General features: G+C 46.9%; 6 protein-coding genes across 6 annotated transcripts; 5 read left to right on the top strand and 1 right to left on the bottom strand.

Moving 5' to 3' along the window:
- Window positions 1-610: 610 nt before the first annotated feature.
- Window positions 611-3,677, top strand: N7511_008340 (uncharacterized protein; the record flags this gene model as incomplete). Its single annotated transcript, XM_057130717.1, has 7 exons — window positions 611-700; window positions 776-1,190; window positions 1,256-1,617; window positions 1,692-2,541; window positions 2,609-2,792; window positions 2,852-3,488; window positions 3,540-3,677. 7 exons carry the CDS (start codon window positions 611-613, stop codon window positions 3,675-3,677), a joined length of 2,676 nt encoding a protein of 891 aa, XP_056982500.1.
- Window positions 3,678-3,903: 226 nt separating this feature from the next.
- On the bottom strand, window positions 3,904-5,124 carry N7511_008339 (uncharacterized protein; the record flags this gene model as incomplete). Its single annotated transcript, XM_057130716.1, has 1 exon — window positions 3,904-5,124. One exon carries the CDS (start codon window positions 5,122-5,124, stop codon window positions 3,904-3,906), a length of 1,221 nt encoding a protein of 406 aa, XP_056982499.1.
- A 1,124-nt stretch (window positions 5,125-6,248) lies between these two features.
- Window positions 6,249-8,510, top strand: N7511_008338 (Zn(II)2Cys6 transcription factor; the record flags this gene model as incomplete). Its single annotated transcript, XM_057130715.1, has 7 exons — window positions 6,249-6,296; window positions 6,339-6,371; window positions 6,422-6,911; window positions 6,973-7,289; window positions 7,346-7,759; window positions 7,816-8,048; window positions 8,108-8,510. The coding sequence occupies 7 exons, from the start codon at window positions 6,249-6,251 to the stop codon at window positions 8,508-8,510; spliced, it is 1,938 nt and encodes a 645-aa protein (XP_056982498.1).
- Window positions 8,511-9,140: 630 nt separating this feature from the next.
- On the top strand, window positions 9,141-9,990 carry N7511_008337 (LamB/YcsF family protein; the record flags this gene model as incomplete). Its single annotated transcript, XM_057130714.1, has 2 exons — window positions 9,141-9,212; window positions 9,271-9,990. The coding sequence occupies 2 exons, from the start codon at window positions 9,141-9,143 to the stop codon at window positions 9,988-9,990; spliced, it is 792 nt and encodes a 263-aa protein (XP_056982497.1).
- A 408-nt stretch (window positions 9,991-10,398) lies between these two features.
- Window positions 10,399-14,200, top strand: N7511_008336 (bifunctional urea carboxylase/allophanate hydrolase; the record flags this gene model as incomplete). The annotated part of the gene is made up of 2 exons (XM_057130713.1): window positions 10,399-10,634; window positions 10,708-14,200. 2 exons carry the CDS (start codon window positions 10,399-10,401, stop codon window positions 14,198-14,200), a joined length of 3,729 nt encoding a protein of 1,242 aa, XP_056982496.1.
- Window positions 14,201-14,867: 667 nt separating this feature from the next.
- Window positions 14,868-16,403, top strand: N7511_008335 (MFS transporter; the record flags this gene model as incomplete). Its single annotated transcript, XM_057130712.1, has 4 exons — window positions 14,868-14,946; window positions 15,007-15,252; window positions 15,309-16,124; window positions 16,186-16,403. Coding segments are annotated over 4 exons (1,359 nt in total), but the record flags the coding sequence as incomplete, so codon positions are not given.
- Between the last annotated feature and the right edge of the window lie 1,028 nt (window positions 16,404-17,431).

Below are 17,431 nucleotides of genomic sequence, written 5' to 3'. Positions count from 1 at the left end.
AACAAGTTGAACCCTGTATTTGAAACTTTTAAAACCTTCAGCTTTTTCACCCAACATGAACACGGACATAGGTCAGTGGGAATGTCTCACCCATGCCTCCAGTTCTCGGCACAATCAAAATTCTGTCTCCCATAGAAACTACCATCGGACAGAGTATTTTTGGCCGGTTTCTCAACGCACTAACAGGGTTGCTTCGATCCGGTCAATTTGATGAAGCCTAAAAGCATTAAACGATGCTGATTGGACGAGGAGAATTAAAGGGGTTTTAGCCGCACGCTAAAAGTGGCTGCCGCATTGTGATTGGTTGATGGAAACAGCCTTGTCGATGTGGGGGCCCGGCTTAAAATAGCCGGCTCTGGCAGCTTCAAACTATCAAAGAACTATGAGGACCGGGTCTTGGTAAAGTTGATGCCAGTATTGAGAGGATGAATGGCTTTGTGTTCTTTTAACAGCACATCACAATGTACTTCCCAAATACTGCTTGTAAGCACAGCTTGCCATACCTCCATTCATCTGAAGTGGCTTGGCATCAAGGATTGTGCCTCGAAGTCTCAGCTCACACGCTTTCATATGCAAGACTTGTTCCACCGTTGGCTACAGTCGATACATCATGGACCCTGGGCCTCATCGACCTTTTTCATTCCACCATGGGCGGTACAGTGATGATGTCCTCAACATGAATGATAGCTATACTCCTCGGGTAGGTGTAGTTGAAGCGGAAATTACCTTATCTCAAATATGCGGCAAGCCGAACTAACAATGCTGGTACTTTCAGGAATCTCAGCAGTCAAATGAACAAAGCATATCCCTACTTCATCAGCAGCCCTCCACTTTGTCCCTCAGCCCGTTTGCAGACCCAACTCCCATGAGCGAACCGACTCGAGAGCCCTATACGTGGGATATAGGCACAATGAGCCCTGATAGAGATTCTACAGAGTTGCAAGAGCTACCTGATCACTTTAAGTTACAAAATTTGTCCAACAAGGGCTCTGCAGTGGCCTCTTCAAGAGACTCGGGGCATCGTTATAAGACAAGTACGATTCGCCGATACCCCACAAGGCGAATTAAGCTTGTTCAAGGCTCAGTATTGAGCATTAATTACCCTGTTCCGAGCCCTATTCGAAATGCCATCCAGCCAGAGTATCGGGATGCAGAGGGTGACCTTTCTGAAGAATTTACGCAGATGAGATGTGAGTCTCTGGGGATTTTGACTTGAACCTCTGTATGCTAACTGTTGAATTCTCTTTACCAACAGATACGGCTGCAACATGTGATCCTGACGAATTTACGCTGCGCAATGGCTATAATCTCCGCCCCTCGATGTACAACAGACACACAGAACTCCTGATCGCGATCACTTATTACAATGAGGACAAAGTTCTCACCGCTAGAACCTTGCATGGAGTAATGCAGAATGTTCGCGACATTGTGAATTTAAAAAAGACAGAATTCTGGAATAGGGGAGGCCCCGCCTGGCAGAAGATCGTCGTATGCCTCGTGTTCGACGGGATGGACCCATGCGACAAGAATACACTCGATGTTTTAGCGACCATTGGAGTTTTCCAAGACGGGGTCATGAAACAAGACGTTGATGGGCGAGAAACGGTCGCGCACATTGTGAGTTATACATCCTTCGAGTGCCCTTGAATTGCCCTTCGAGTGTATTTAGCCTAAGCCCTACTAATCACTAGCAGTTTGAATATACCACCCAGCTATCAATTACTCCAAAACAAGACCTCATTCGCCCTTACAAAGATAACCCTATGAATCTGCCACCAGTTCAAATGATCTTTTGTCTCAAGAAGAAGAACTCCAAAAAGATTAACTCGCATCGCTGGTTATTTAATGCTTTCGGTCGCATTTTAAACCCTGAAATTTGCATTTTAATCGACGCGGGCACTAAACCCGGAGCTCGATCGTTACTTGCTCTTTGGCAGGCATTTTACAACGACAAGAATCTTGGTGGAGCCTGTGGTGAAATCCACGCTCTTCTTGGCCACCGATGGAAAAAGCTCGTGAATCCATTGGTCGCAGCCCAAAATTTCGAGTATAAGATCTCTAACATTCTCGATAAGCCTTTGGAGAGTAGCTTTGGCTACGTGAGTGTCCTACCTGGCGCGTTTTCGGCCTATCGATATAGGGCTATCATGGGTCGGCCACTCGAACAATACTTCCATGGTGATCATACACTTGCTCAACGACTTGGAAAAAAAGGCATTGACGGAATGAATATCTTCAAAAAGAATATGTTCCTTGCAGAGGATCGTATTCTTTGCTTTGAGCTAGTCGCGAAGGCGGGAAGCCAGTGGCGCCTTACCTACGTCAAATCATCGAAAGGAGAGACAGATGTTCCCGAACGACCAGCAGAGTTCCTGAGTCAACGTCGTCGATGGCTGAACGGCTCTTTTGCAGCATCGCTCTACTCGATCATGCACTTCAATCGCATTTATAAAAGCGGACATGGACTACTCCGCCTCTTCGTGCTTCATGTTCAATTGGTGTATAACATTTGTCAGCTGATAATGACATGGATGTCACTTGGTAAGCCTACAAGCCTCTGTGATAGCTGCAATAGCTTTATAAAGCGGCTGACCTGACTTTTTGTTAGCCTCATACTGGCTGACTAGTTCCGTAATTCTCGATATTGTGGGAACACCGAGCTCGACGAACAAATTCAAGGGCTGGCCATTCGGTAACGATGTAACTCCGATCGTCAACAACATGTTAAAGATCGGATACTTAACATTTCTCATGCTTCAATTTATTTTGGCTCTTGGAAATCGACCTAAGGGGTATGTATCGAACATTCATCGTTGTAATGTCGGTCTCATGCTAAAATATAATATATCAGATCGAAGTTTTTATATACTCTCTCCTTTGTCTACTTTTCAGTAATACAGGCCTACTTACTTGTGTTATCATTCTACCTCGTTGCGCAGGCTTTGACTCCTGAGAATCTAGTTTTTGACTTGGATCACGGATTTTCAGGACTGATAGCAGGCTTCATCGGGTCAACAGGTGGCATTGTTCTCGTTGCTTTGGTCTCAACATACGGGATTTACTTCCTTGCTAGCATTCTCTACGCAGACCCTTGGCACATGCTGACCTCCTCGTGGGCGTATTTTCTTGGAATGCCCTCATCAATCAATGTGCTCATGGTTTACGCGTTCTGCAATTGGCACGACGTCTCGTGGGGAACGAAGGGATCTGACGCTCCGGAGAAACTCCCATCGGCGCAAACAAAGACCGAAGAAGAAACAGCTTTCGTCGAGGAACTTGAAAAGCCCCAGATCGACATTGACGAACAATTTGCGACCACTGTCAAGCGAGCTTTGACGCCATGGCAGGAACCAAGCGATGATGAGGGCATCGCCCTGGATGATTCCTATAAAGCTTTCCGAACTAACTTGGTTCTCCTGTGGACTTTCAGTAATGGATTGCTAGCACTTTGTATCAACAATTCGAGCATTGATAGACTCTGTCTGACGGTATGTTTATATCAATCGATGATCAGCTGGAACTCACTGACAGAAGCCTAGAACGCATCTACAATCCGGACGGCGTGGTATTTCAAAGTAATTTTGTGGGGTACTTCCGGTCTTTCTATTTTTCGTTTCTTTGGGTCTCTTTATTTTCTAGCTAAAACTGGCGTCTTGAGTTGTTTCAACAGGCATTGATTCAAAAGGGCTTATCTTTTTACCGATGGGTGTTTGGTTTAGATGGTTTGTTCAAGCCAGGTTTCACCTCATTGGGTTTTCAGTCTAGGTGTAGCCAGACAACTGCTTCTCAATAATCGATTTTGTGTTTGTTTAAGTTGCTTTGAAGTAGAAAATAATATCCAAAGGGCCAAAAAAAGGAACGTAGACAGGATAATTACCTGAGCAATCTTGAAGTCATCAGCTATTACATGCTATTTTCAGCTTTTTTTAACAACCTGCTTTGTGGTGGTCTTTGCCACCGAAAGCAGTATTGCCCCTTCCCTAATGCAATGCGTCTTGAACGCTCGCCCGTTTGCCAAACAGTTTCCCCTTCCTCTGTCCAACCCAGCTCAAAGGGCACACTGTAGTCTGGAGGGGTTGGGAGATTGGGCCATGTAAGCCGCTTGGGTGCATTGAAATATTGTTCTCTGGCTTTCTCCGTTCTCGACACTATCCATTCATTCAGAAACTTGCGGAACCTTGATACATCAGAGTCTAGTTTGCGGCGACAAGTCCATTCAGTATTCTGTACCATGTCTATAATTCGGTCCCAGTGAGGAATGCTCGTGGGATGCGTATCGTTCGTAATGATCTCGTATAGTGTGAAGACAACACCAGACACATCGTCTCGACTATCCAGTAGACCTTCCTTCCCATTGGTGGCCCAATCGAAATCGAAGAGAATAATCTTGTCTGTTTCGGGGTCGATAAGCAAATTCCGTGGTGCAATGTCTTGATGCATGATCCCTAATTCTAGGTTCAGGAAATCCACCAGTTGAGTAAGCTGTTTTAGCCATTCAAATCGGAAAGGCCTTTTTGGATCAGTATCAGCTAGCGTTTCACCTGGGATGTACTTTGTTGTGAATCCAACCACTCGAGATTCCACGTCCTCGAGAACAATGCGGTCAAACGGTATAATATTAGGGTGTGGCGGCAGTTTGCTAAGCAGATTCATCTCCTTCCAGGACATTTGTAGTCTGCGAGGCATGCCTAAAGGGTTGAATTTGAATGCGACCATCTGATCAGTATATGACATAAGATCGACACCCGGTCCAAGGCGATCAAGCTCTCGAAGTTGAGAGAAGTGGATAGTAGGGCAATCTGTGAGTGATTGACAGAGTGATAAGGGAAGATATCCAACAAAGAATGTATCATCTTCGTTCGGGTCTGTCGAAACCCCAGTGAGAAGCCCGTCATCGTCGACCGTGATTGCACGAACCTCTGGGGAAAGATAATCGGCAAATTGCGCAAGAATAGAGGTCTCAACGTCTTCTCCGGGTGGGAAAAGCTTTGCAGTTCCTTTGACTTTGACCAATCGCAGCTGATCCCAGTCCCAGACGTTGCAGTGAGTTTCGGTTGCAGGGTTTTCTCTCGCGCCAAAATAGCCCTGGCCCTCTGAGAAAAATCTATCTTGCGGGTCAATCATGGTGAAAGAACAACGAAAAGAGTATTTGGATACTCGTGCGCTGGTGGTGTGGATGATTCTCATCAGCGGTCCTGCGAAGGTGGTTTTATAATACACAATATCATGTGAATGCGGTGTAAATCGGCAGAGCTTGTTCGTAACCTGGAATCGTTAGTGCTTCCTGGCAGATGAGTGGTTTTTGTTCATCATTAAAGAACATAGCCTCTCTTTGTAAAATACTACTTGCTGCGGACTCGCCAGTGTCTGCAAATACCCCAGGGGGGACCCTCGTGTATGATGGAAGTGGGCCCCGCGGGTTCCGCGGGAGCCGAGTACTCCGCGCCGCAGACAAATTTGAAACTGCCAGGTAGTATATGCGGAGCAGCTATGCATGAATAGAACGTTATAAGCTATTCATATCTATGAAGTGGGGCTTTGAGTTCATGCGAAATACCTAGGTGGTTACAGTTATGCTAGAGACGGTGTTCATTAAAGGCTCGTATGACTCTTTTGAGTTTCGAACTCACAAATAATTGAGAAATTAACCTTAATGTTGAATGAGAATTACTACACGGGTAGAAGAGAGTAATTGATCAGTTTATCATGTGTTGTTAGATCCCATAGTAGAGTACAACCTAGGATCAAGCTCGAGGAAGCAGACATCCAGCGTGGAATTCTTTAGTAATGTAGAAAGTAAGTTCACTAGGCTAACGAACCGAATAACATTCAACAGGAGGCATAGCACAACACCTATTTCAATCTCATTCTGTGCATGAACCGTTCTGTATTGGGTCAATTCATGAAGGCTGTGGCAAAGCTAAGTATAGAGTGCTGTATGAACCGTCGGCCGGTATGACGTCTTTACAACGCCCTGAAGGGCAACCGAAACTACAGAGCACCGCCTCAAGACTATGGAAACAAATAATTACTCTAACTTATGGGGCAACCTGAATGCCAAGAAGTATAAAAAGACGCTGTCTAGGGTAACTAGCACTGCCTATTAGTTTGGTTTCTTGGCAGACACGAAATTTTCAGAATCGTGAAATTTTATTTTTAGGGCTCAGTCCCCACCTTCCTTGCTCTTCTCCATCTCAGCCTCCATTTCTATAGATCGGGGTTCGCTGATTCCAGAGTCACCTCTGAATATGCCATCCGAGCAATCCCGTGAAGCAAGACAGCACACTCTCTCGGTTGTATGTTGCCCTTACAGTATTGTAACACCCCGGTATTAATAGTGTTTGCAGTGTGACCTGTGCCATTCTCGCAAGGTAAGAAAGAGCCATCACCTTGAAATGCAGTGATTCTGATCAAATATAAGGTCCGGTGCGATAGACAAGATCCATGTGGGAATTGCCAGGATGCAGGAGTCTCGTGTTGCCGTGGTCGAGATGTGAAACGTCAACATACGACTACTCGCCGTCAAAGACGCAAAACCCCTGTGTCTCGACTTCAGGCCATCCCGGATGAAGTATTTGAAGCAGAACTCACAACATCGGAAAATCAGAGTCAGGCTGAAATGCCTTCGGTCGCCTGCTCCATTTCCTGCGCTGATACAGCAGAAATTCACAGTCCTGTGGCTGGCGTCACGTATGACCCAATTCATGATGCTCAGCTAACTATACAGCGTCAACTGAGACATCTTCAAAATCTTACTTTGGATAGACGCAGGGTCCTTGAGTCAGCCTTGAATGTCATAGGCCTACTGTCTGGAAACTCCAGAGACCTGGTCCAAGGCACCCAAAGCATTGCCAATGTTGAGAGTACATCAAAATATCCATCTCTCGAGTTTCTAACTTGGATGTTAAAAGGTTTGCTAAATTTGAAATTTGCTTATTCTTTTTGAACGATTAACTGACCACGCATCTTCAGACATCCATTCTGATAGATTTGGACCGTTTGTCACGGATTATTTCCGACATCTATCACTCCCAAAACTGAAGCAGATGGGACTATCACTTCTTCGCGGCGAATCATCGCCTCTTGATACCATCATTTACACGATTTGTGTCAATGCTGCGGCTTATAAATTTCTCACTACCACAATCAATCTTGAAACTGACACCGACCTTGCCTTTGAGCTAAGGAGAAATGCTGAGGAGTATCGATCAGCAGCCCAAGCTGCATTGAAGCAGATTCCTCTATTGATATCACCCTCGCTCAGTCTTCTTCAGGCAATTCTCTGTGGTGTATGCCTCAACTTATTTTTCCAATCCAATGCAATCCATAGCTAACCTGAATACAGGTATTTCTTCATCAAGGGTCTGGAGATGTCAATACAAGCGGCAATCTGACCAAAGCTGCCTGCAAAACATGCATTGACTTGGATCTACACACTACCGCCTTGAAAGGAGAAGCTACAGAAGAAGAACTCTTCTGTTTCTTATGGTGCTACACCTTGGATAGGAATCACGCATTCAAAGTACGAAGTTCCCGATGTCTCCTCGACCTGCGGCTGCCGTCCAATTTCTACGAGTTATATTCACATTACCCCCTCATCTCCGAACTCCTGTTGGTCTACTTGGATCTTGCTAGGGTGCAGGACGCAGTTGTGTCATATCCAAATCGTTCATTGACTGTGAGTCAACCTATCAACCCTCTTCTCACAGGAGAGAGCATGCTTCGGACAATGCAATCAATACAAGCACGAATGCACCTGGTAAAATTTCCCCTCCAGTCCCATAATTCGATCTCATATACTAAAGTCCCATACAGATGGCTTCATCATCCCCAAATTGGAGAGGATTGGACTGTCAAACCGAAATGTCAGCCCTCAAATTCGCCTATCAATCAATAATGACCGCAATTCTTTACCTTGTGCAAGCGGATCACGGTCTGCCTCTTCGTTCATCAGAAAGCTATCTTCACTCTGCCCGTCAGGAACTGTTAGCACTCGTATCGATGTGCTACACAGCAGAGAAACAAGCCGCAGTCAGCTTTTTAAACTGGTGCGTTCATCATACAATGATTTTTTAACGCAAAAGCTCCAATCTAATTGATTCCATAGGACGATCCTCCTCTACCCAGCAACAGCGTACCTAGTTCTTTTCTGCAATGTGGTCGCAACATCGGACATCGGCGATTTCAATCTGATGAAAGCTATCGCGGACTGTCTCACACAAAGCGGAATCAGTTATCCCCTTGTGCAACTACGCAATCTATTCCAGAAATTCCTTGGTCTTTCACAAGAGTTTTTCGGCGAAGACCGTACCGCACTGCAGAATACTCGCCCAGATCGTCCAGCGGATAACCCTGTGGCTTTCCCCGTTGGCAGTCCATTTTCGCTACCATGGGGAACCAGTGACCCGGTCTTCAACCCTTATATGTTCACTGCAGGAGAAAGTTATACTGACATGCTGGGCATGTCAGAAAGTGACTTTTTTCTGCCCTACGGGGGCTCGGACTTTTGAATAGTGTGACGCGTTATATGAGAAGCTTTTGCGTATCAGCAATGTATAAGCAATATTGTATCAAAAGTTGCAGATCTTTTGGCTATTTGACGTTACATATTTTTGAAGTTGCGGTATGTACTTGTATGTACCGTCCTGGACGTAACTGTACTCGTTTTATACAAGTGAACTCTATCTCAACCACATTGCGATCTGATAAGAAGTTCCAACATATTCAGTGGTAATTAAATTTCTGTATACTATAGTAAGGTAATAGGTATCAACTTTTAAAATTGATTGGCGAAAGTGGTAATGATATTATTTCGAAGCCATTTCATTGGGCAATTTAGGTCTAGGGAGAGTACCGCAACCAGGTAATATGCAACTATAGTCCCATTGCCTATAGCTTCCCCTTCCACTCTCTTCGTACTCCAACATTTGGAGAACCTGCCTGATAATGTGAAGGCGTTGAATGCCCAAAATTGAGACAAGTGGGGAATGCACCAGTTACCCCAAATTGCCTATCTCCTCATACCCCACATTACCAGCATGACGTGAATTTGGAGAACCCAGATAGATCTGCTCATGATCCTTCCATGCATCTCTTCATTTCTCATTCTCAAGACAGCACACGACATTCCATTTGACTAGATGACTCAGGGCTTAGCGACTAAGTATGAAATCAACGCCGATATGGGCGAGGGCTTCGGCCGCTGGAAGATGGTGAGAGAACTCAATGATCTATGACTGGTCTGAACTAACGACCGGCCACTCGCTATAGGGACCAGACGAGGAGCTGATGCCATTCATCGACGCTGCAAATATCGCATGCGGATTCCACGCCGGTGATCCTAGCATAATGCTCAAAACCATTCGTCTTTGCAAACAACACGGTGTTAGAGCAGGTGCTCATCCCGGACAACAAGATCTGTTTGGATTCGGGCGCAGAAAAATCGAGGTGGGTCCGAGAGACATGTATGCTCTGGTTCTATACCAAGTCGGAGCGCTCAAAGCCATGCTGGATGCCGAGGGCGTCGCTCTCTCCCACATCAAACCACACGGAGAGCTCTACTTCTATATGCAGAGAGACGCAGGCATCATGAGAGCGGTGCTAGAGGCTTGCGCAACATTCAAAGTTCCAGTATACGCCTGCCAGAATGAGATGCAGGAGGCCATGTGCAAAGAACTTGGGATTCCCTTCCAGGGGGAGGTATACGTCGATATTGATTATTCGCCAGAGGTGAAACTGATTCCTGTCGCTCATTCGAAGCCTGCAACTCCTGAGCTTTGTTATGAGCGAGCCCTCTCTGCGACAATGACAGATCATGGCAAAGATGTTGACGGCGAGAAAATTTGCTTTGGGTTTGATGGAAAGCCTTTCAGTATTTGCATTCATTCAGATCACCCAACCGTTCTTGAGAATGTGAAGGGAGCTCGCCAGGCTGTTGACGAGGCCAACTGCCATCGCTTCCCCGGGCAGTCAAAGGATCAGCGATCATAAGTCCTATAGTAGCTTTTTCAGTTTTAATGAAATTTTGAGTCACGCTTGATTACTAGATCATCATCACTAGCAACCATTATTGAACTGACTAAAGTGATAAAAATTCCAATAAATACTTAAACTTCAGTCTCCGTTGAACCGACTGTCCTGAAAGTGAGTCCCCATTTGACCGGAGAAAGTCCAACCTCGGTTCCTCTGCATATTTCGTGGGTCCAAAGCATACTCCAAGTCTTATCTCTCTTGGGGTCAGACAGAGTATACCCCGCGCGGTCGACATGGAAATACCAGTCGCTACGAGTAATTACTATCACAAGCCGAGGAGAGTATGATGTCAATAACTCATACTGTACTTATAGTCTCAGGCTGCCTTCTGGCGCTTCTAGGAAATTTCATTTTCCACTTTGAAATATGAGCACAACCACTGTCCTCACCACTACTGTGGATTCCGGACAGCTTCACCATATTCGCAAGGTTTTGGTAGCTAACAGAGGCGAAATAGCCGTTCGCTGTATCAAAGCATGTCGTGAGCTGGGCATCCAGAGCGTCGCAATCATCACCGCAGCCGATGCAAGCTCTTTACATGCCGAATTGGCCGATGAGGTGTATACTCTCCCTGGAAGCGAAAGCACAGCTTATACCGATGGGTCAGTCAATCTAATAGCGCATGATTTATGAAACTCTGGAATGGCAATTACTAACTTCTCATGAGCTGAACAGGGATGCTATTCTGGAGATCTGCGCAAACTGCGGTGCCGATGCTATCATTCCCGGGTACGGATTTCTCAGCGAGAATGTCGAATTTGCCGAAGCAGTGGCGAGGGCGGGAATAACATTTGTCGGCCCATCCTCTGCATCGATTCAGTCTATGGGTCTCAAGCATGAGGCCAAAAGAATTGCGGAAGCGGCGCACGTTCCGACCATTGCTGGGACCTCTCTTCTGTCTTCTGCAAAGCATGCAGTCGATAGTGCTCGGCAGATTGGCTTCCCAGTTATGATGAAGGCTACCGGAGGAGGTGGTGGAATGGGTCAACAAATATGTCACAGTGAAGAAGATGTTGAGCAGGCGTTTCTGCTGGTGGAAAGTCGGTCTGGTGCCCTGTTTGGTAACAGTGGAACATTTCTGGAGAAGTATTACCCTCGGTCTCGGCATATTGAAGTCCAAGTTGCTGGCAATGGGACTGATATTGTCACTTTCGGTGAGCGCGAGTGCTCTCTCCAACGACGACACCAGAAAGTTATTGAAGAGTGTCCAAGTTCATTTGTGGAGCGCACACCTGGATTGCGCGAAAGGATGCTGCAGGCGGCGGTTCGATATGCCTCGCAACTCAATTATAAAAGTGTTGGGACGGTCGAGTTCCTTGTTGATGACGAGACAGCGGACTTCTTCTTCCTTGAAATGAACACTCGCCTGCAAGTGGAGCACGGGATCTCTGAGTTATGCTACGGAGTCGATTTAGTTCATCTGATGCTTCGTCAAGCAGACTACGAGAATGGAGGCCAGAAAGGTATCCCTTCTGACACATTAAAGAGTCTCGGAAGGGCTCAACCTTTGGGTTGGGCCATTGAGGCCCGTATTTATGCCGAGGTACCATTGCGCGACTTTGCCCCCAGCCCAGGTGTTCTTCAATATGTTCGTTGGCCAGAGGATGATGGAATCCGAGTCGACACTTGGGTCAAGAGTGGCCAACGTATCAGCGCCCTCTACGACCCTCTCATCGGGAAGGTGATGGCACATAGCGTTGACGGTAGACTGGCTGCTCAGGAAAAGATGCTTGCTGCTCTGGCCGACACATCGCTTCAGGGTACCCAGACAAATCTCCAATATCTGTCCAAAGTACTTCAGTCGACTGAGTTCACCACTGGGTTTACGTTGACAAACTTTCTCTCTACATTTGAATTTCACACAAATGCCGTTCAAGTCCTGGAACCGGGCCTCTACACGACAGTTCAGGACTATCCTGGTCGCCCCATGGTCGGTCATGGAGTTCCGCCAAGTGGTCCAATGGATGACCTGAGTAGCAGAGCGGCCAACGTGTTGGTTGGTAATGAGGTTGGAGTTGAAGTCTTGGAGTTGACCATGACCGGTCCTGAAATCCTATTCCACGAGTCAGCCGTGATCGCTGTATGTGGCGCTGAAATGCCGATTACGATCGATGGTATCGACCAGCCCATGTGGTCCAGATTGATTGTCAAGAAGGCCCAGACGCTTAAAGTCGGTGCTGTGGTTGGCAATGGAATCAGAGCCTACATTGCTTTCAAGGGCGGTTTCCCTCAAGTCCCTTACTATCTTGGCTCAAAGTCTACCTCACCGGAGCTGCAACTTGGTGGTCTTCAGGGACGCCGCCTCCAGTCGAATGACATTCTTGAGCTCTCTCCTCAGTCAAGTGAGTGGGCGGCCACAATTGAGCCCATGTCACTACCACATGAAGCCATCCCTGACTATAACGTCTCGGAGATCTACTGTCTTCAGGGGCCCTTCGGCTCGGACGATATTCTGACTCAAGAAGGACGAGATACAATCAATTCATCCACATGGACCGTCGGCCCTAATAGTGGCCGGAGTGGTGTCAGACTAGAGGGTCCACGCCTCAAATGGGCTCGTAAGAGCGGTGGCGGCGGCGGATCCCATCCATCCAACGTCTTCGACTATGGCTATCCCAATGGCGGTGTTAACTGGACAGGAGAGTATCCTATAATCTTTGCACGGGATCGTCCCGATCTTGGCGGGTTTGCTTGTGCTATCACGGTTTGTTCCGGCGAGATGTGGAAAGTTGGTCAGCTAAAACCTGGAGGGTCATTTCGATTCCGCGTAACTACTTTTGTTAATGCGATGATGATTGCACAAGCCAAGGAAGCCTGGCTAGATACACTTCACCTGCACGCCAAGGGTGAAAATATTCGAATCCCTTCTCCTCACATCGAACTGGGTCCCGAGGCTACATCTTCTATTCTGAAAACAAAGCCATCTTCTGCTCTAAATCCTCGAGTCACATTCCGACAAGGCGGTGATACGAGCATAATCGTGGAGTTTGGGGAGCAAATTGCAGATCTACGAAACACCGCTTCTGTCAAGATTCTAAGTGAACAACTCGACAAGCGAAACCTAAATCGGGTTCGCTATGAGCCGAATCTTGCTACCTTGACCGTCCATTACAATCCATTTCAGCTGCCTCAAAACGACCTGCTTGACATTCTTGATGAGCTCCATTCCAACATTGGTGATATATCCGGAGTTCAGCTTCCAGTCCGAGAAATCCACCTACCACTATGTCTCGACCACCCAAGTATTCAAGAAGCCACCCAGCGTTACATGGAAAGCATCCGACCAACTGCAGCCTATCTCCCTGATAACGTCGACTACGTACGGAAAGCCAACGCATTGCAGTCTAGACAGGATGTCTTCGATTCTCTGCTGAAGACTCCGTGGCTCACAGTCGCAGTGGGTTTCTTTGTTGGCACGCCGATCATGTTCCCCCTCGACCCACGCTATCTCTACACTGGGCAGAAGTACAATCCAAATCGATCATACACGCCCAGCGGGTCTGTAGGTCTTGGTGGGTCTTTGCTGGCACTATACCCCATAGCATCTCCGGGCGGATATCAGCTCATGGCTCGCACACTGAGTGCGTGGGACTCTGCAGGTACCCGACCTGGCTTCATGCCGTCGAGACCGTGGCTTTTCAGCTACTTCGATATTGTGAAATTCCATGAGGTCACGGAGGCAGAATTTGACAAAGCCGAGAGAGACTTCCTTGCCGGAAGATACAGGTTCCAGATCACGGATTCGACGCTCGATATGGACCACTATATTGACAAATTCGATTTCGCTAGCCGGGATCCTGACTGGCGAAATTGGCGAAGTCGCCAAGCCGTTGCTTCGGTGGAGATGGGCGAACTTGAACAGAGACTCTTCGACGAGTGGACTGCAGCCAAGGCTGTCGCCAGCGCCAGCGAACCCCAGGAGGATGTTGACTCGCCAAATATGGTTCGAGTTGAGTCGCCTGTTGATGCCAATGTCTGGAAGGTGCAAGTCCAGGTTGGGGACATTCTTGAAAAGGGTCAAGTTGTGGTGATCCTGGAAGCTATGAAGATGGAGATCAATGTATATGTCACGGATGCTCAGGTCGGTGCCCGAGTGACGTCTATTCGCTGTCGCCCTGGAAATGTGACTACTCCAGGGAGTACTATCTTAGTGGCTAAAGGATCATAGTCAGGCAATACCACATTAATTCTTATCTAGACTCTTCTGATGTGTAGCCGCTACCCATACAGATAGATACTTCACCCCCATATGCAAGCATGATAGTTGTACAGGTGGAAGAACAGAGCCAAGTGAGTTTTGCTGCAAGTCAATACGAGATAACTTAACGATCATGCATCCAGGCATATTTGTACGGTCAATTATTCCAAAACTCAAGACATATTACGTGAAAATATATATACACAGAAGCATTATAATTATCCGTTGACGGAGATCTCCAGGAGCGAAACTAAATCCTTTAATCATAACATATGTAACGTACAGATGTAGATATGCTTGCTTTTTCTGCGTGGATATCCCCCACCTTCCCCTTGCCTGAACACTGACGGGTTACCGGCAATGAAAACGTTTCAAAATGTCTGCTGTCTTCTGGCGCAATAACGTTAAATCTCGATTGGCTCCTTGTTGCTATACGACGGAAATCACTGGGGACGTAGCCTCTCCAAAAGGGGCTAAGCTCACATTTTGCTCTGCATCCGAGGTGCTTGGGCCTCAGGATTCTGATTTAAACCCTCCAAGTTCTCATCTTCTGTGAGTCAGAGAGATCCTGATTTGTCAGCTATCTGTATTTAAACAGTTTCTGACGCAGGTCTCTTCTTGCACTTCGACCGCCGTGATGCAGCGTTCGTACGGATACGGGTGGCGCTCGTCCAGGGTTTTCACCCTTGCAACAGCCTGCGTCGCCTTGTTGACTGGTATTTTCGTTCTATGATTTAGACTGCTTGATAGTATCAAATTTTGACATATCTATCTAGAAACCCTGCTCTATGGCTTTGTGGTCCCTATCCTGCCTCATATGCTCGAGGTCCGCCTAGGTCAAGATCCAGCACAAACCCAGAACTCGATGACTGGGCTACTCAGCATCCATGGGTTTGTGACTCTTGTTTCGGCGCCTGTGATTGCTTCTTTCACCGACAAGACAGCAAACAGGAAGATCCCGCTTCTTCTTTCGCTGGTCAGCTGTCTAACGGGAACCATCTTGGTTGCGTCCACGGTGAACTGTATGCCTCGCTCATGATTCTTCGTTTGCAAAGATCCATTCTGACCGGTCGCATAGTGGGAGCTCTATATGCAGGCCGAGTCCTCCAGGCAATAGCAGGGTCAGCAGCTTGGATCGTCTGTCTAGCAATATTGACCGAAAATGCTGGCGAGGGGAACATAGGAAAGATGATGGGACTAAGTATGTCGTTTGTGATGGTGGGAACAGTCGGCGGGCCAATGATTGCAGGAGCAGTACTGGAACTGCAGGGATACTGGGCTGCCTGGTCTATACCGCTGGTGGTGCTTTTCTTCAACATCATCGCGCGGCTGATTATGATCGATCCCGAGCATAAAGACTCGTCAGAGAGGTTCACTCAAAACGAAGAATCTCCCAATAACGCTACTCGCACAGAGACATCACCCCTCCTACAATCCGCGACAACCCCAAAAGCTTGCCACACTCAAGCAACATCCTCATCTCACTTCTATAAAGTAATGCTCCGTGACAGTCGTATTTGGGCCAGTCTCGCAAGCTCAATTACATACCCTATACTCCTCTCAGGATTTAACGCGACTTTACCAATCCACCTTCGCGAAGTGTTCAACTGGGGCTCACTCCCACTGGGAATGGTCCTCTTCCTCCTTCAACTCCCAACAATCTTCCTTGGGCCACTTTCAGGCTGGCTGCGCGACCACGTCGGACTACGATATCCAACCACGATTGGCTGGGCTCTCTTGGCTCCGTTCGTGTGCCTATTAGGCTTCCCTGGAGATACCCATTTCCCATGGGCTAGTGCTTCGAACAACGGGAAACCGATATTCATCTCGTGTATGGCTGCTATTGGCATTGTGTTACCTTTGGTTCAGGGCGCTGGGTTTCTGCATACACTCAGTAAGAGGATCCATACGTGAACTTGCTACATGCCAGGATGCTTACAAAGGTCTAATATTAGCGGTGTTGCAAGACGTGGAAGCAAGAACGCCAACTATCTTTGGCCCTCTAGGCGGACGGTCGAAAGCGTTTGCCATGAACTCGGTGGGAATCAATACTGGGTTCATGATCGGGCCATTGATTACTGGATTCCTGTCGCAATCAATTGGATACCTTTACACGAATGTGATCCTGGGTAGGTCTCGAGACTGGGATTCCTGTCGTTCATTTCTGCTAACACGTACGTTATGTAGCTATCGCCTGCTTGGTTCTATCCGCTGTATCGTTCGCTCTTTTTGATAGAGGGAATTCTCGGGAAAAGAAGAGCATCCCTGAGTAGAGAATTGCGGCGAAAATGGAGAAGATGAGCTTTTGGCTATACCCGAAGTGAACGTGAAGGATAGATACCGAGATTATAAAGTTAGGTACTGTATTCAGTTCTGTTTTCTAACTGGAGCCTGTGTAAGGCATCCCTATAAAGGGCATTGGTTTGCCGAAATTCACGAGCTGAGTGTCAAATTGTATCATCTATCGGACTGTATTTAGTAATATTTCAGACCCCCACGACCCTACATTATGAATACTGTAGGCGAAATAGGCGAAGATCAGAAGTAACTTATACGTTAGCGGGTAGAAATAAGCATACCCCAAACTCCGGGGAACCATCCCGAAGCGGTACGGTAACCATACCCGTCAACAGAGTTACGAGTTACCATACACCAGGAACGGCTTTTATACTTCTCAATCAAAATACTCGTCATACCATGGTTTCAATGATATACGATGTACGATACATTGCCACGAAAGTAACATATAATCTGAACATTCTTATAGCTGGACAGTATCAATGGCACTCGAAACGTAACTTGGTCGTAAAATCGGACATCGGACATCGGACGGCACGCTTGAACGAAACAATGTAGGAAACGCACCAAGGGCAAGTTACACAGACGAGATAAAGATAAAACAGTGCAGACCGCAACAGTACCCTACAGGGTCGAGAATATCGACGCATCAAGAAATTACATCAGAAAGAGGCCGAACAAAAAAATAAAATCAACAGAAAGCAGAGTCAAAGCACCACAGTGTCAATATAGGTTCGAGCTGTCGGTTGGGGTCATAAGCAGAGAAATGAACAGCTGGAAGATATAAAAAAAAGACAAAGAAAGAAGAGTTGCGCCGCAGGTCAAGAACGGAAGAAAAGAAACACCATTTTCCCATCAAGGTGAAATAAATCGCTGAAGTACGGACAAGACATCGTTTGACGA

The sequence above is a fragment of the Penicillium nucicola genome, assembly GCF_028828085.1.
Source record: "Penicillium nucicola strain IBT 29836 chromosome Unknown utg000008l, whole genome shotgun sequence".
Taxonomy (NCBI): domain Eukaryota; kingdom Fungi; phylum Ascomycota; class Eurotiomycetes; order Eurotiales; family Aspergillaceae; genus Penicillium; species Penicillium nucicola.
This window is presented reverse-complemented; position numbering and strand designations above follow the sequence as displayed.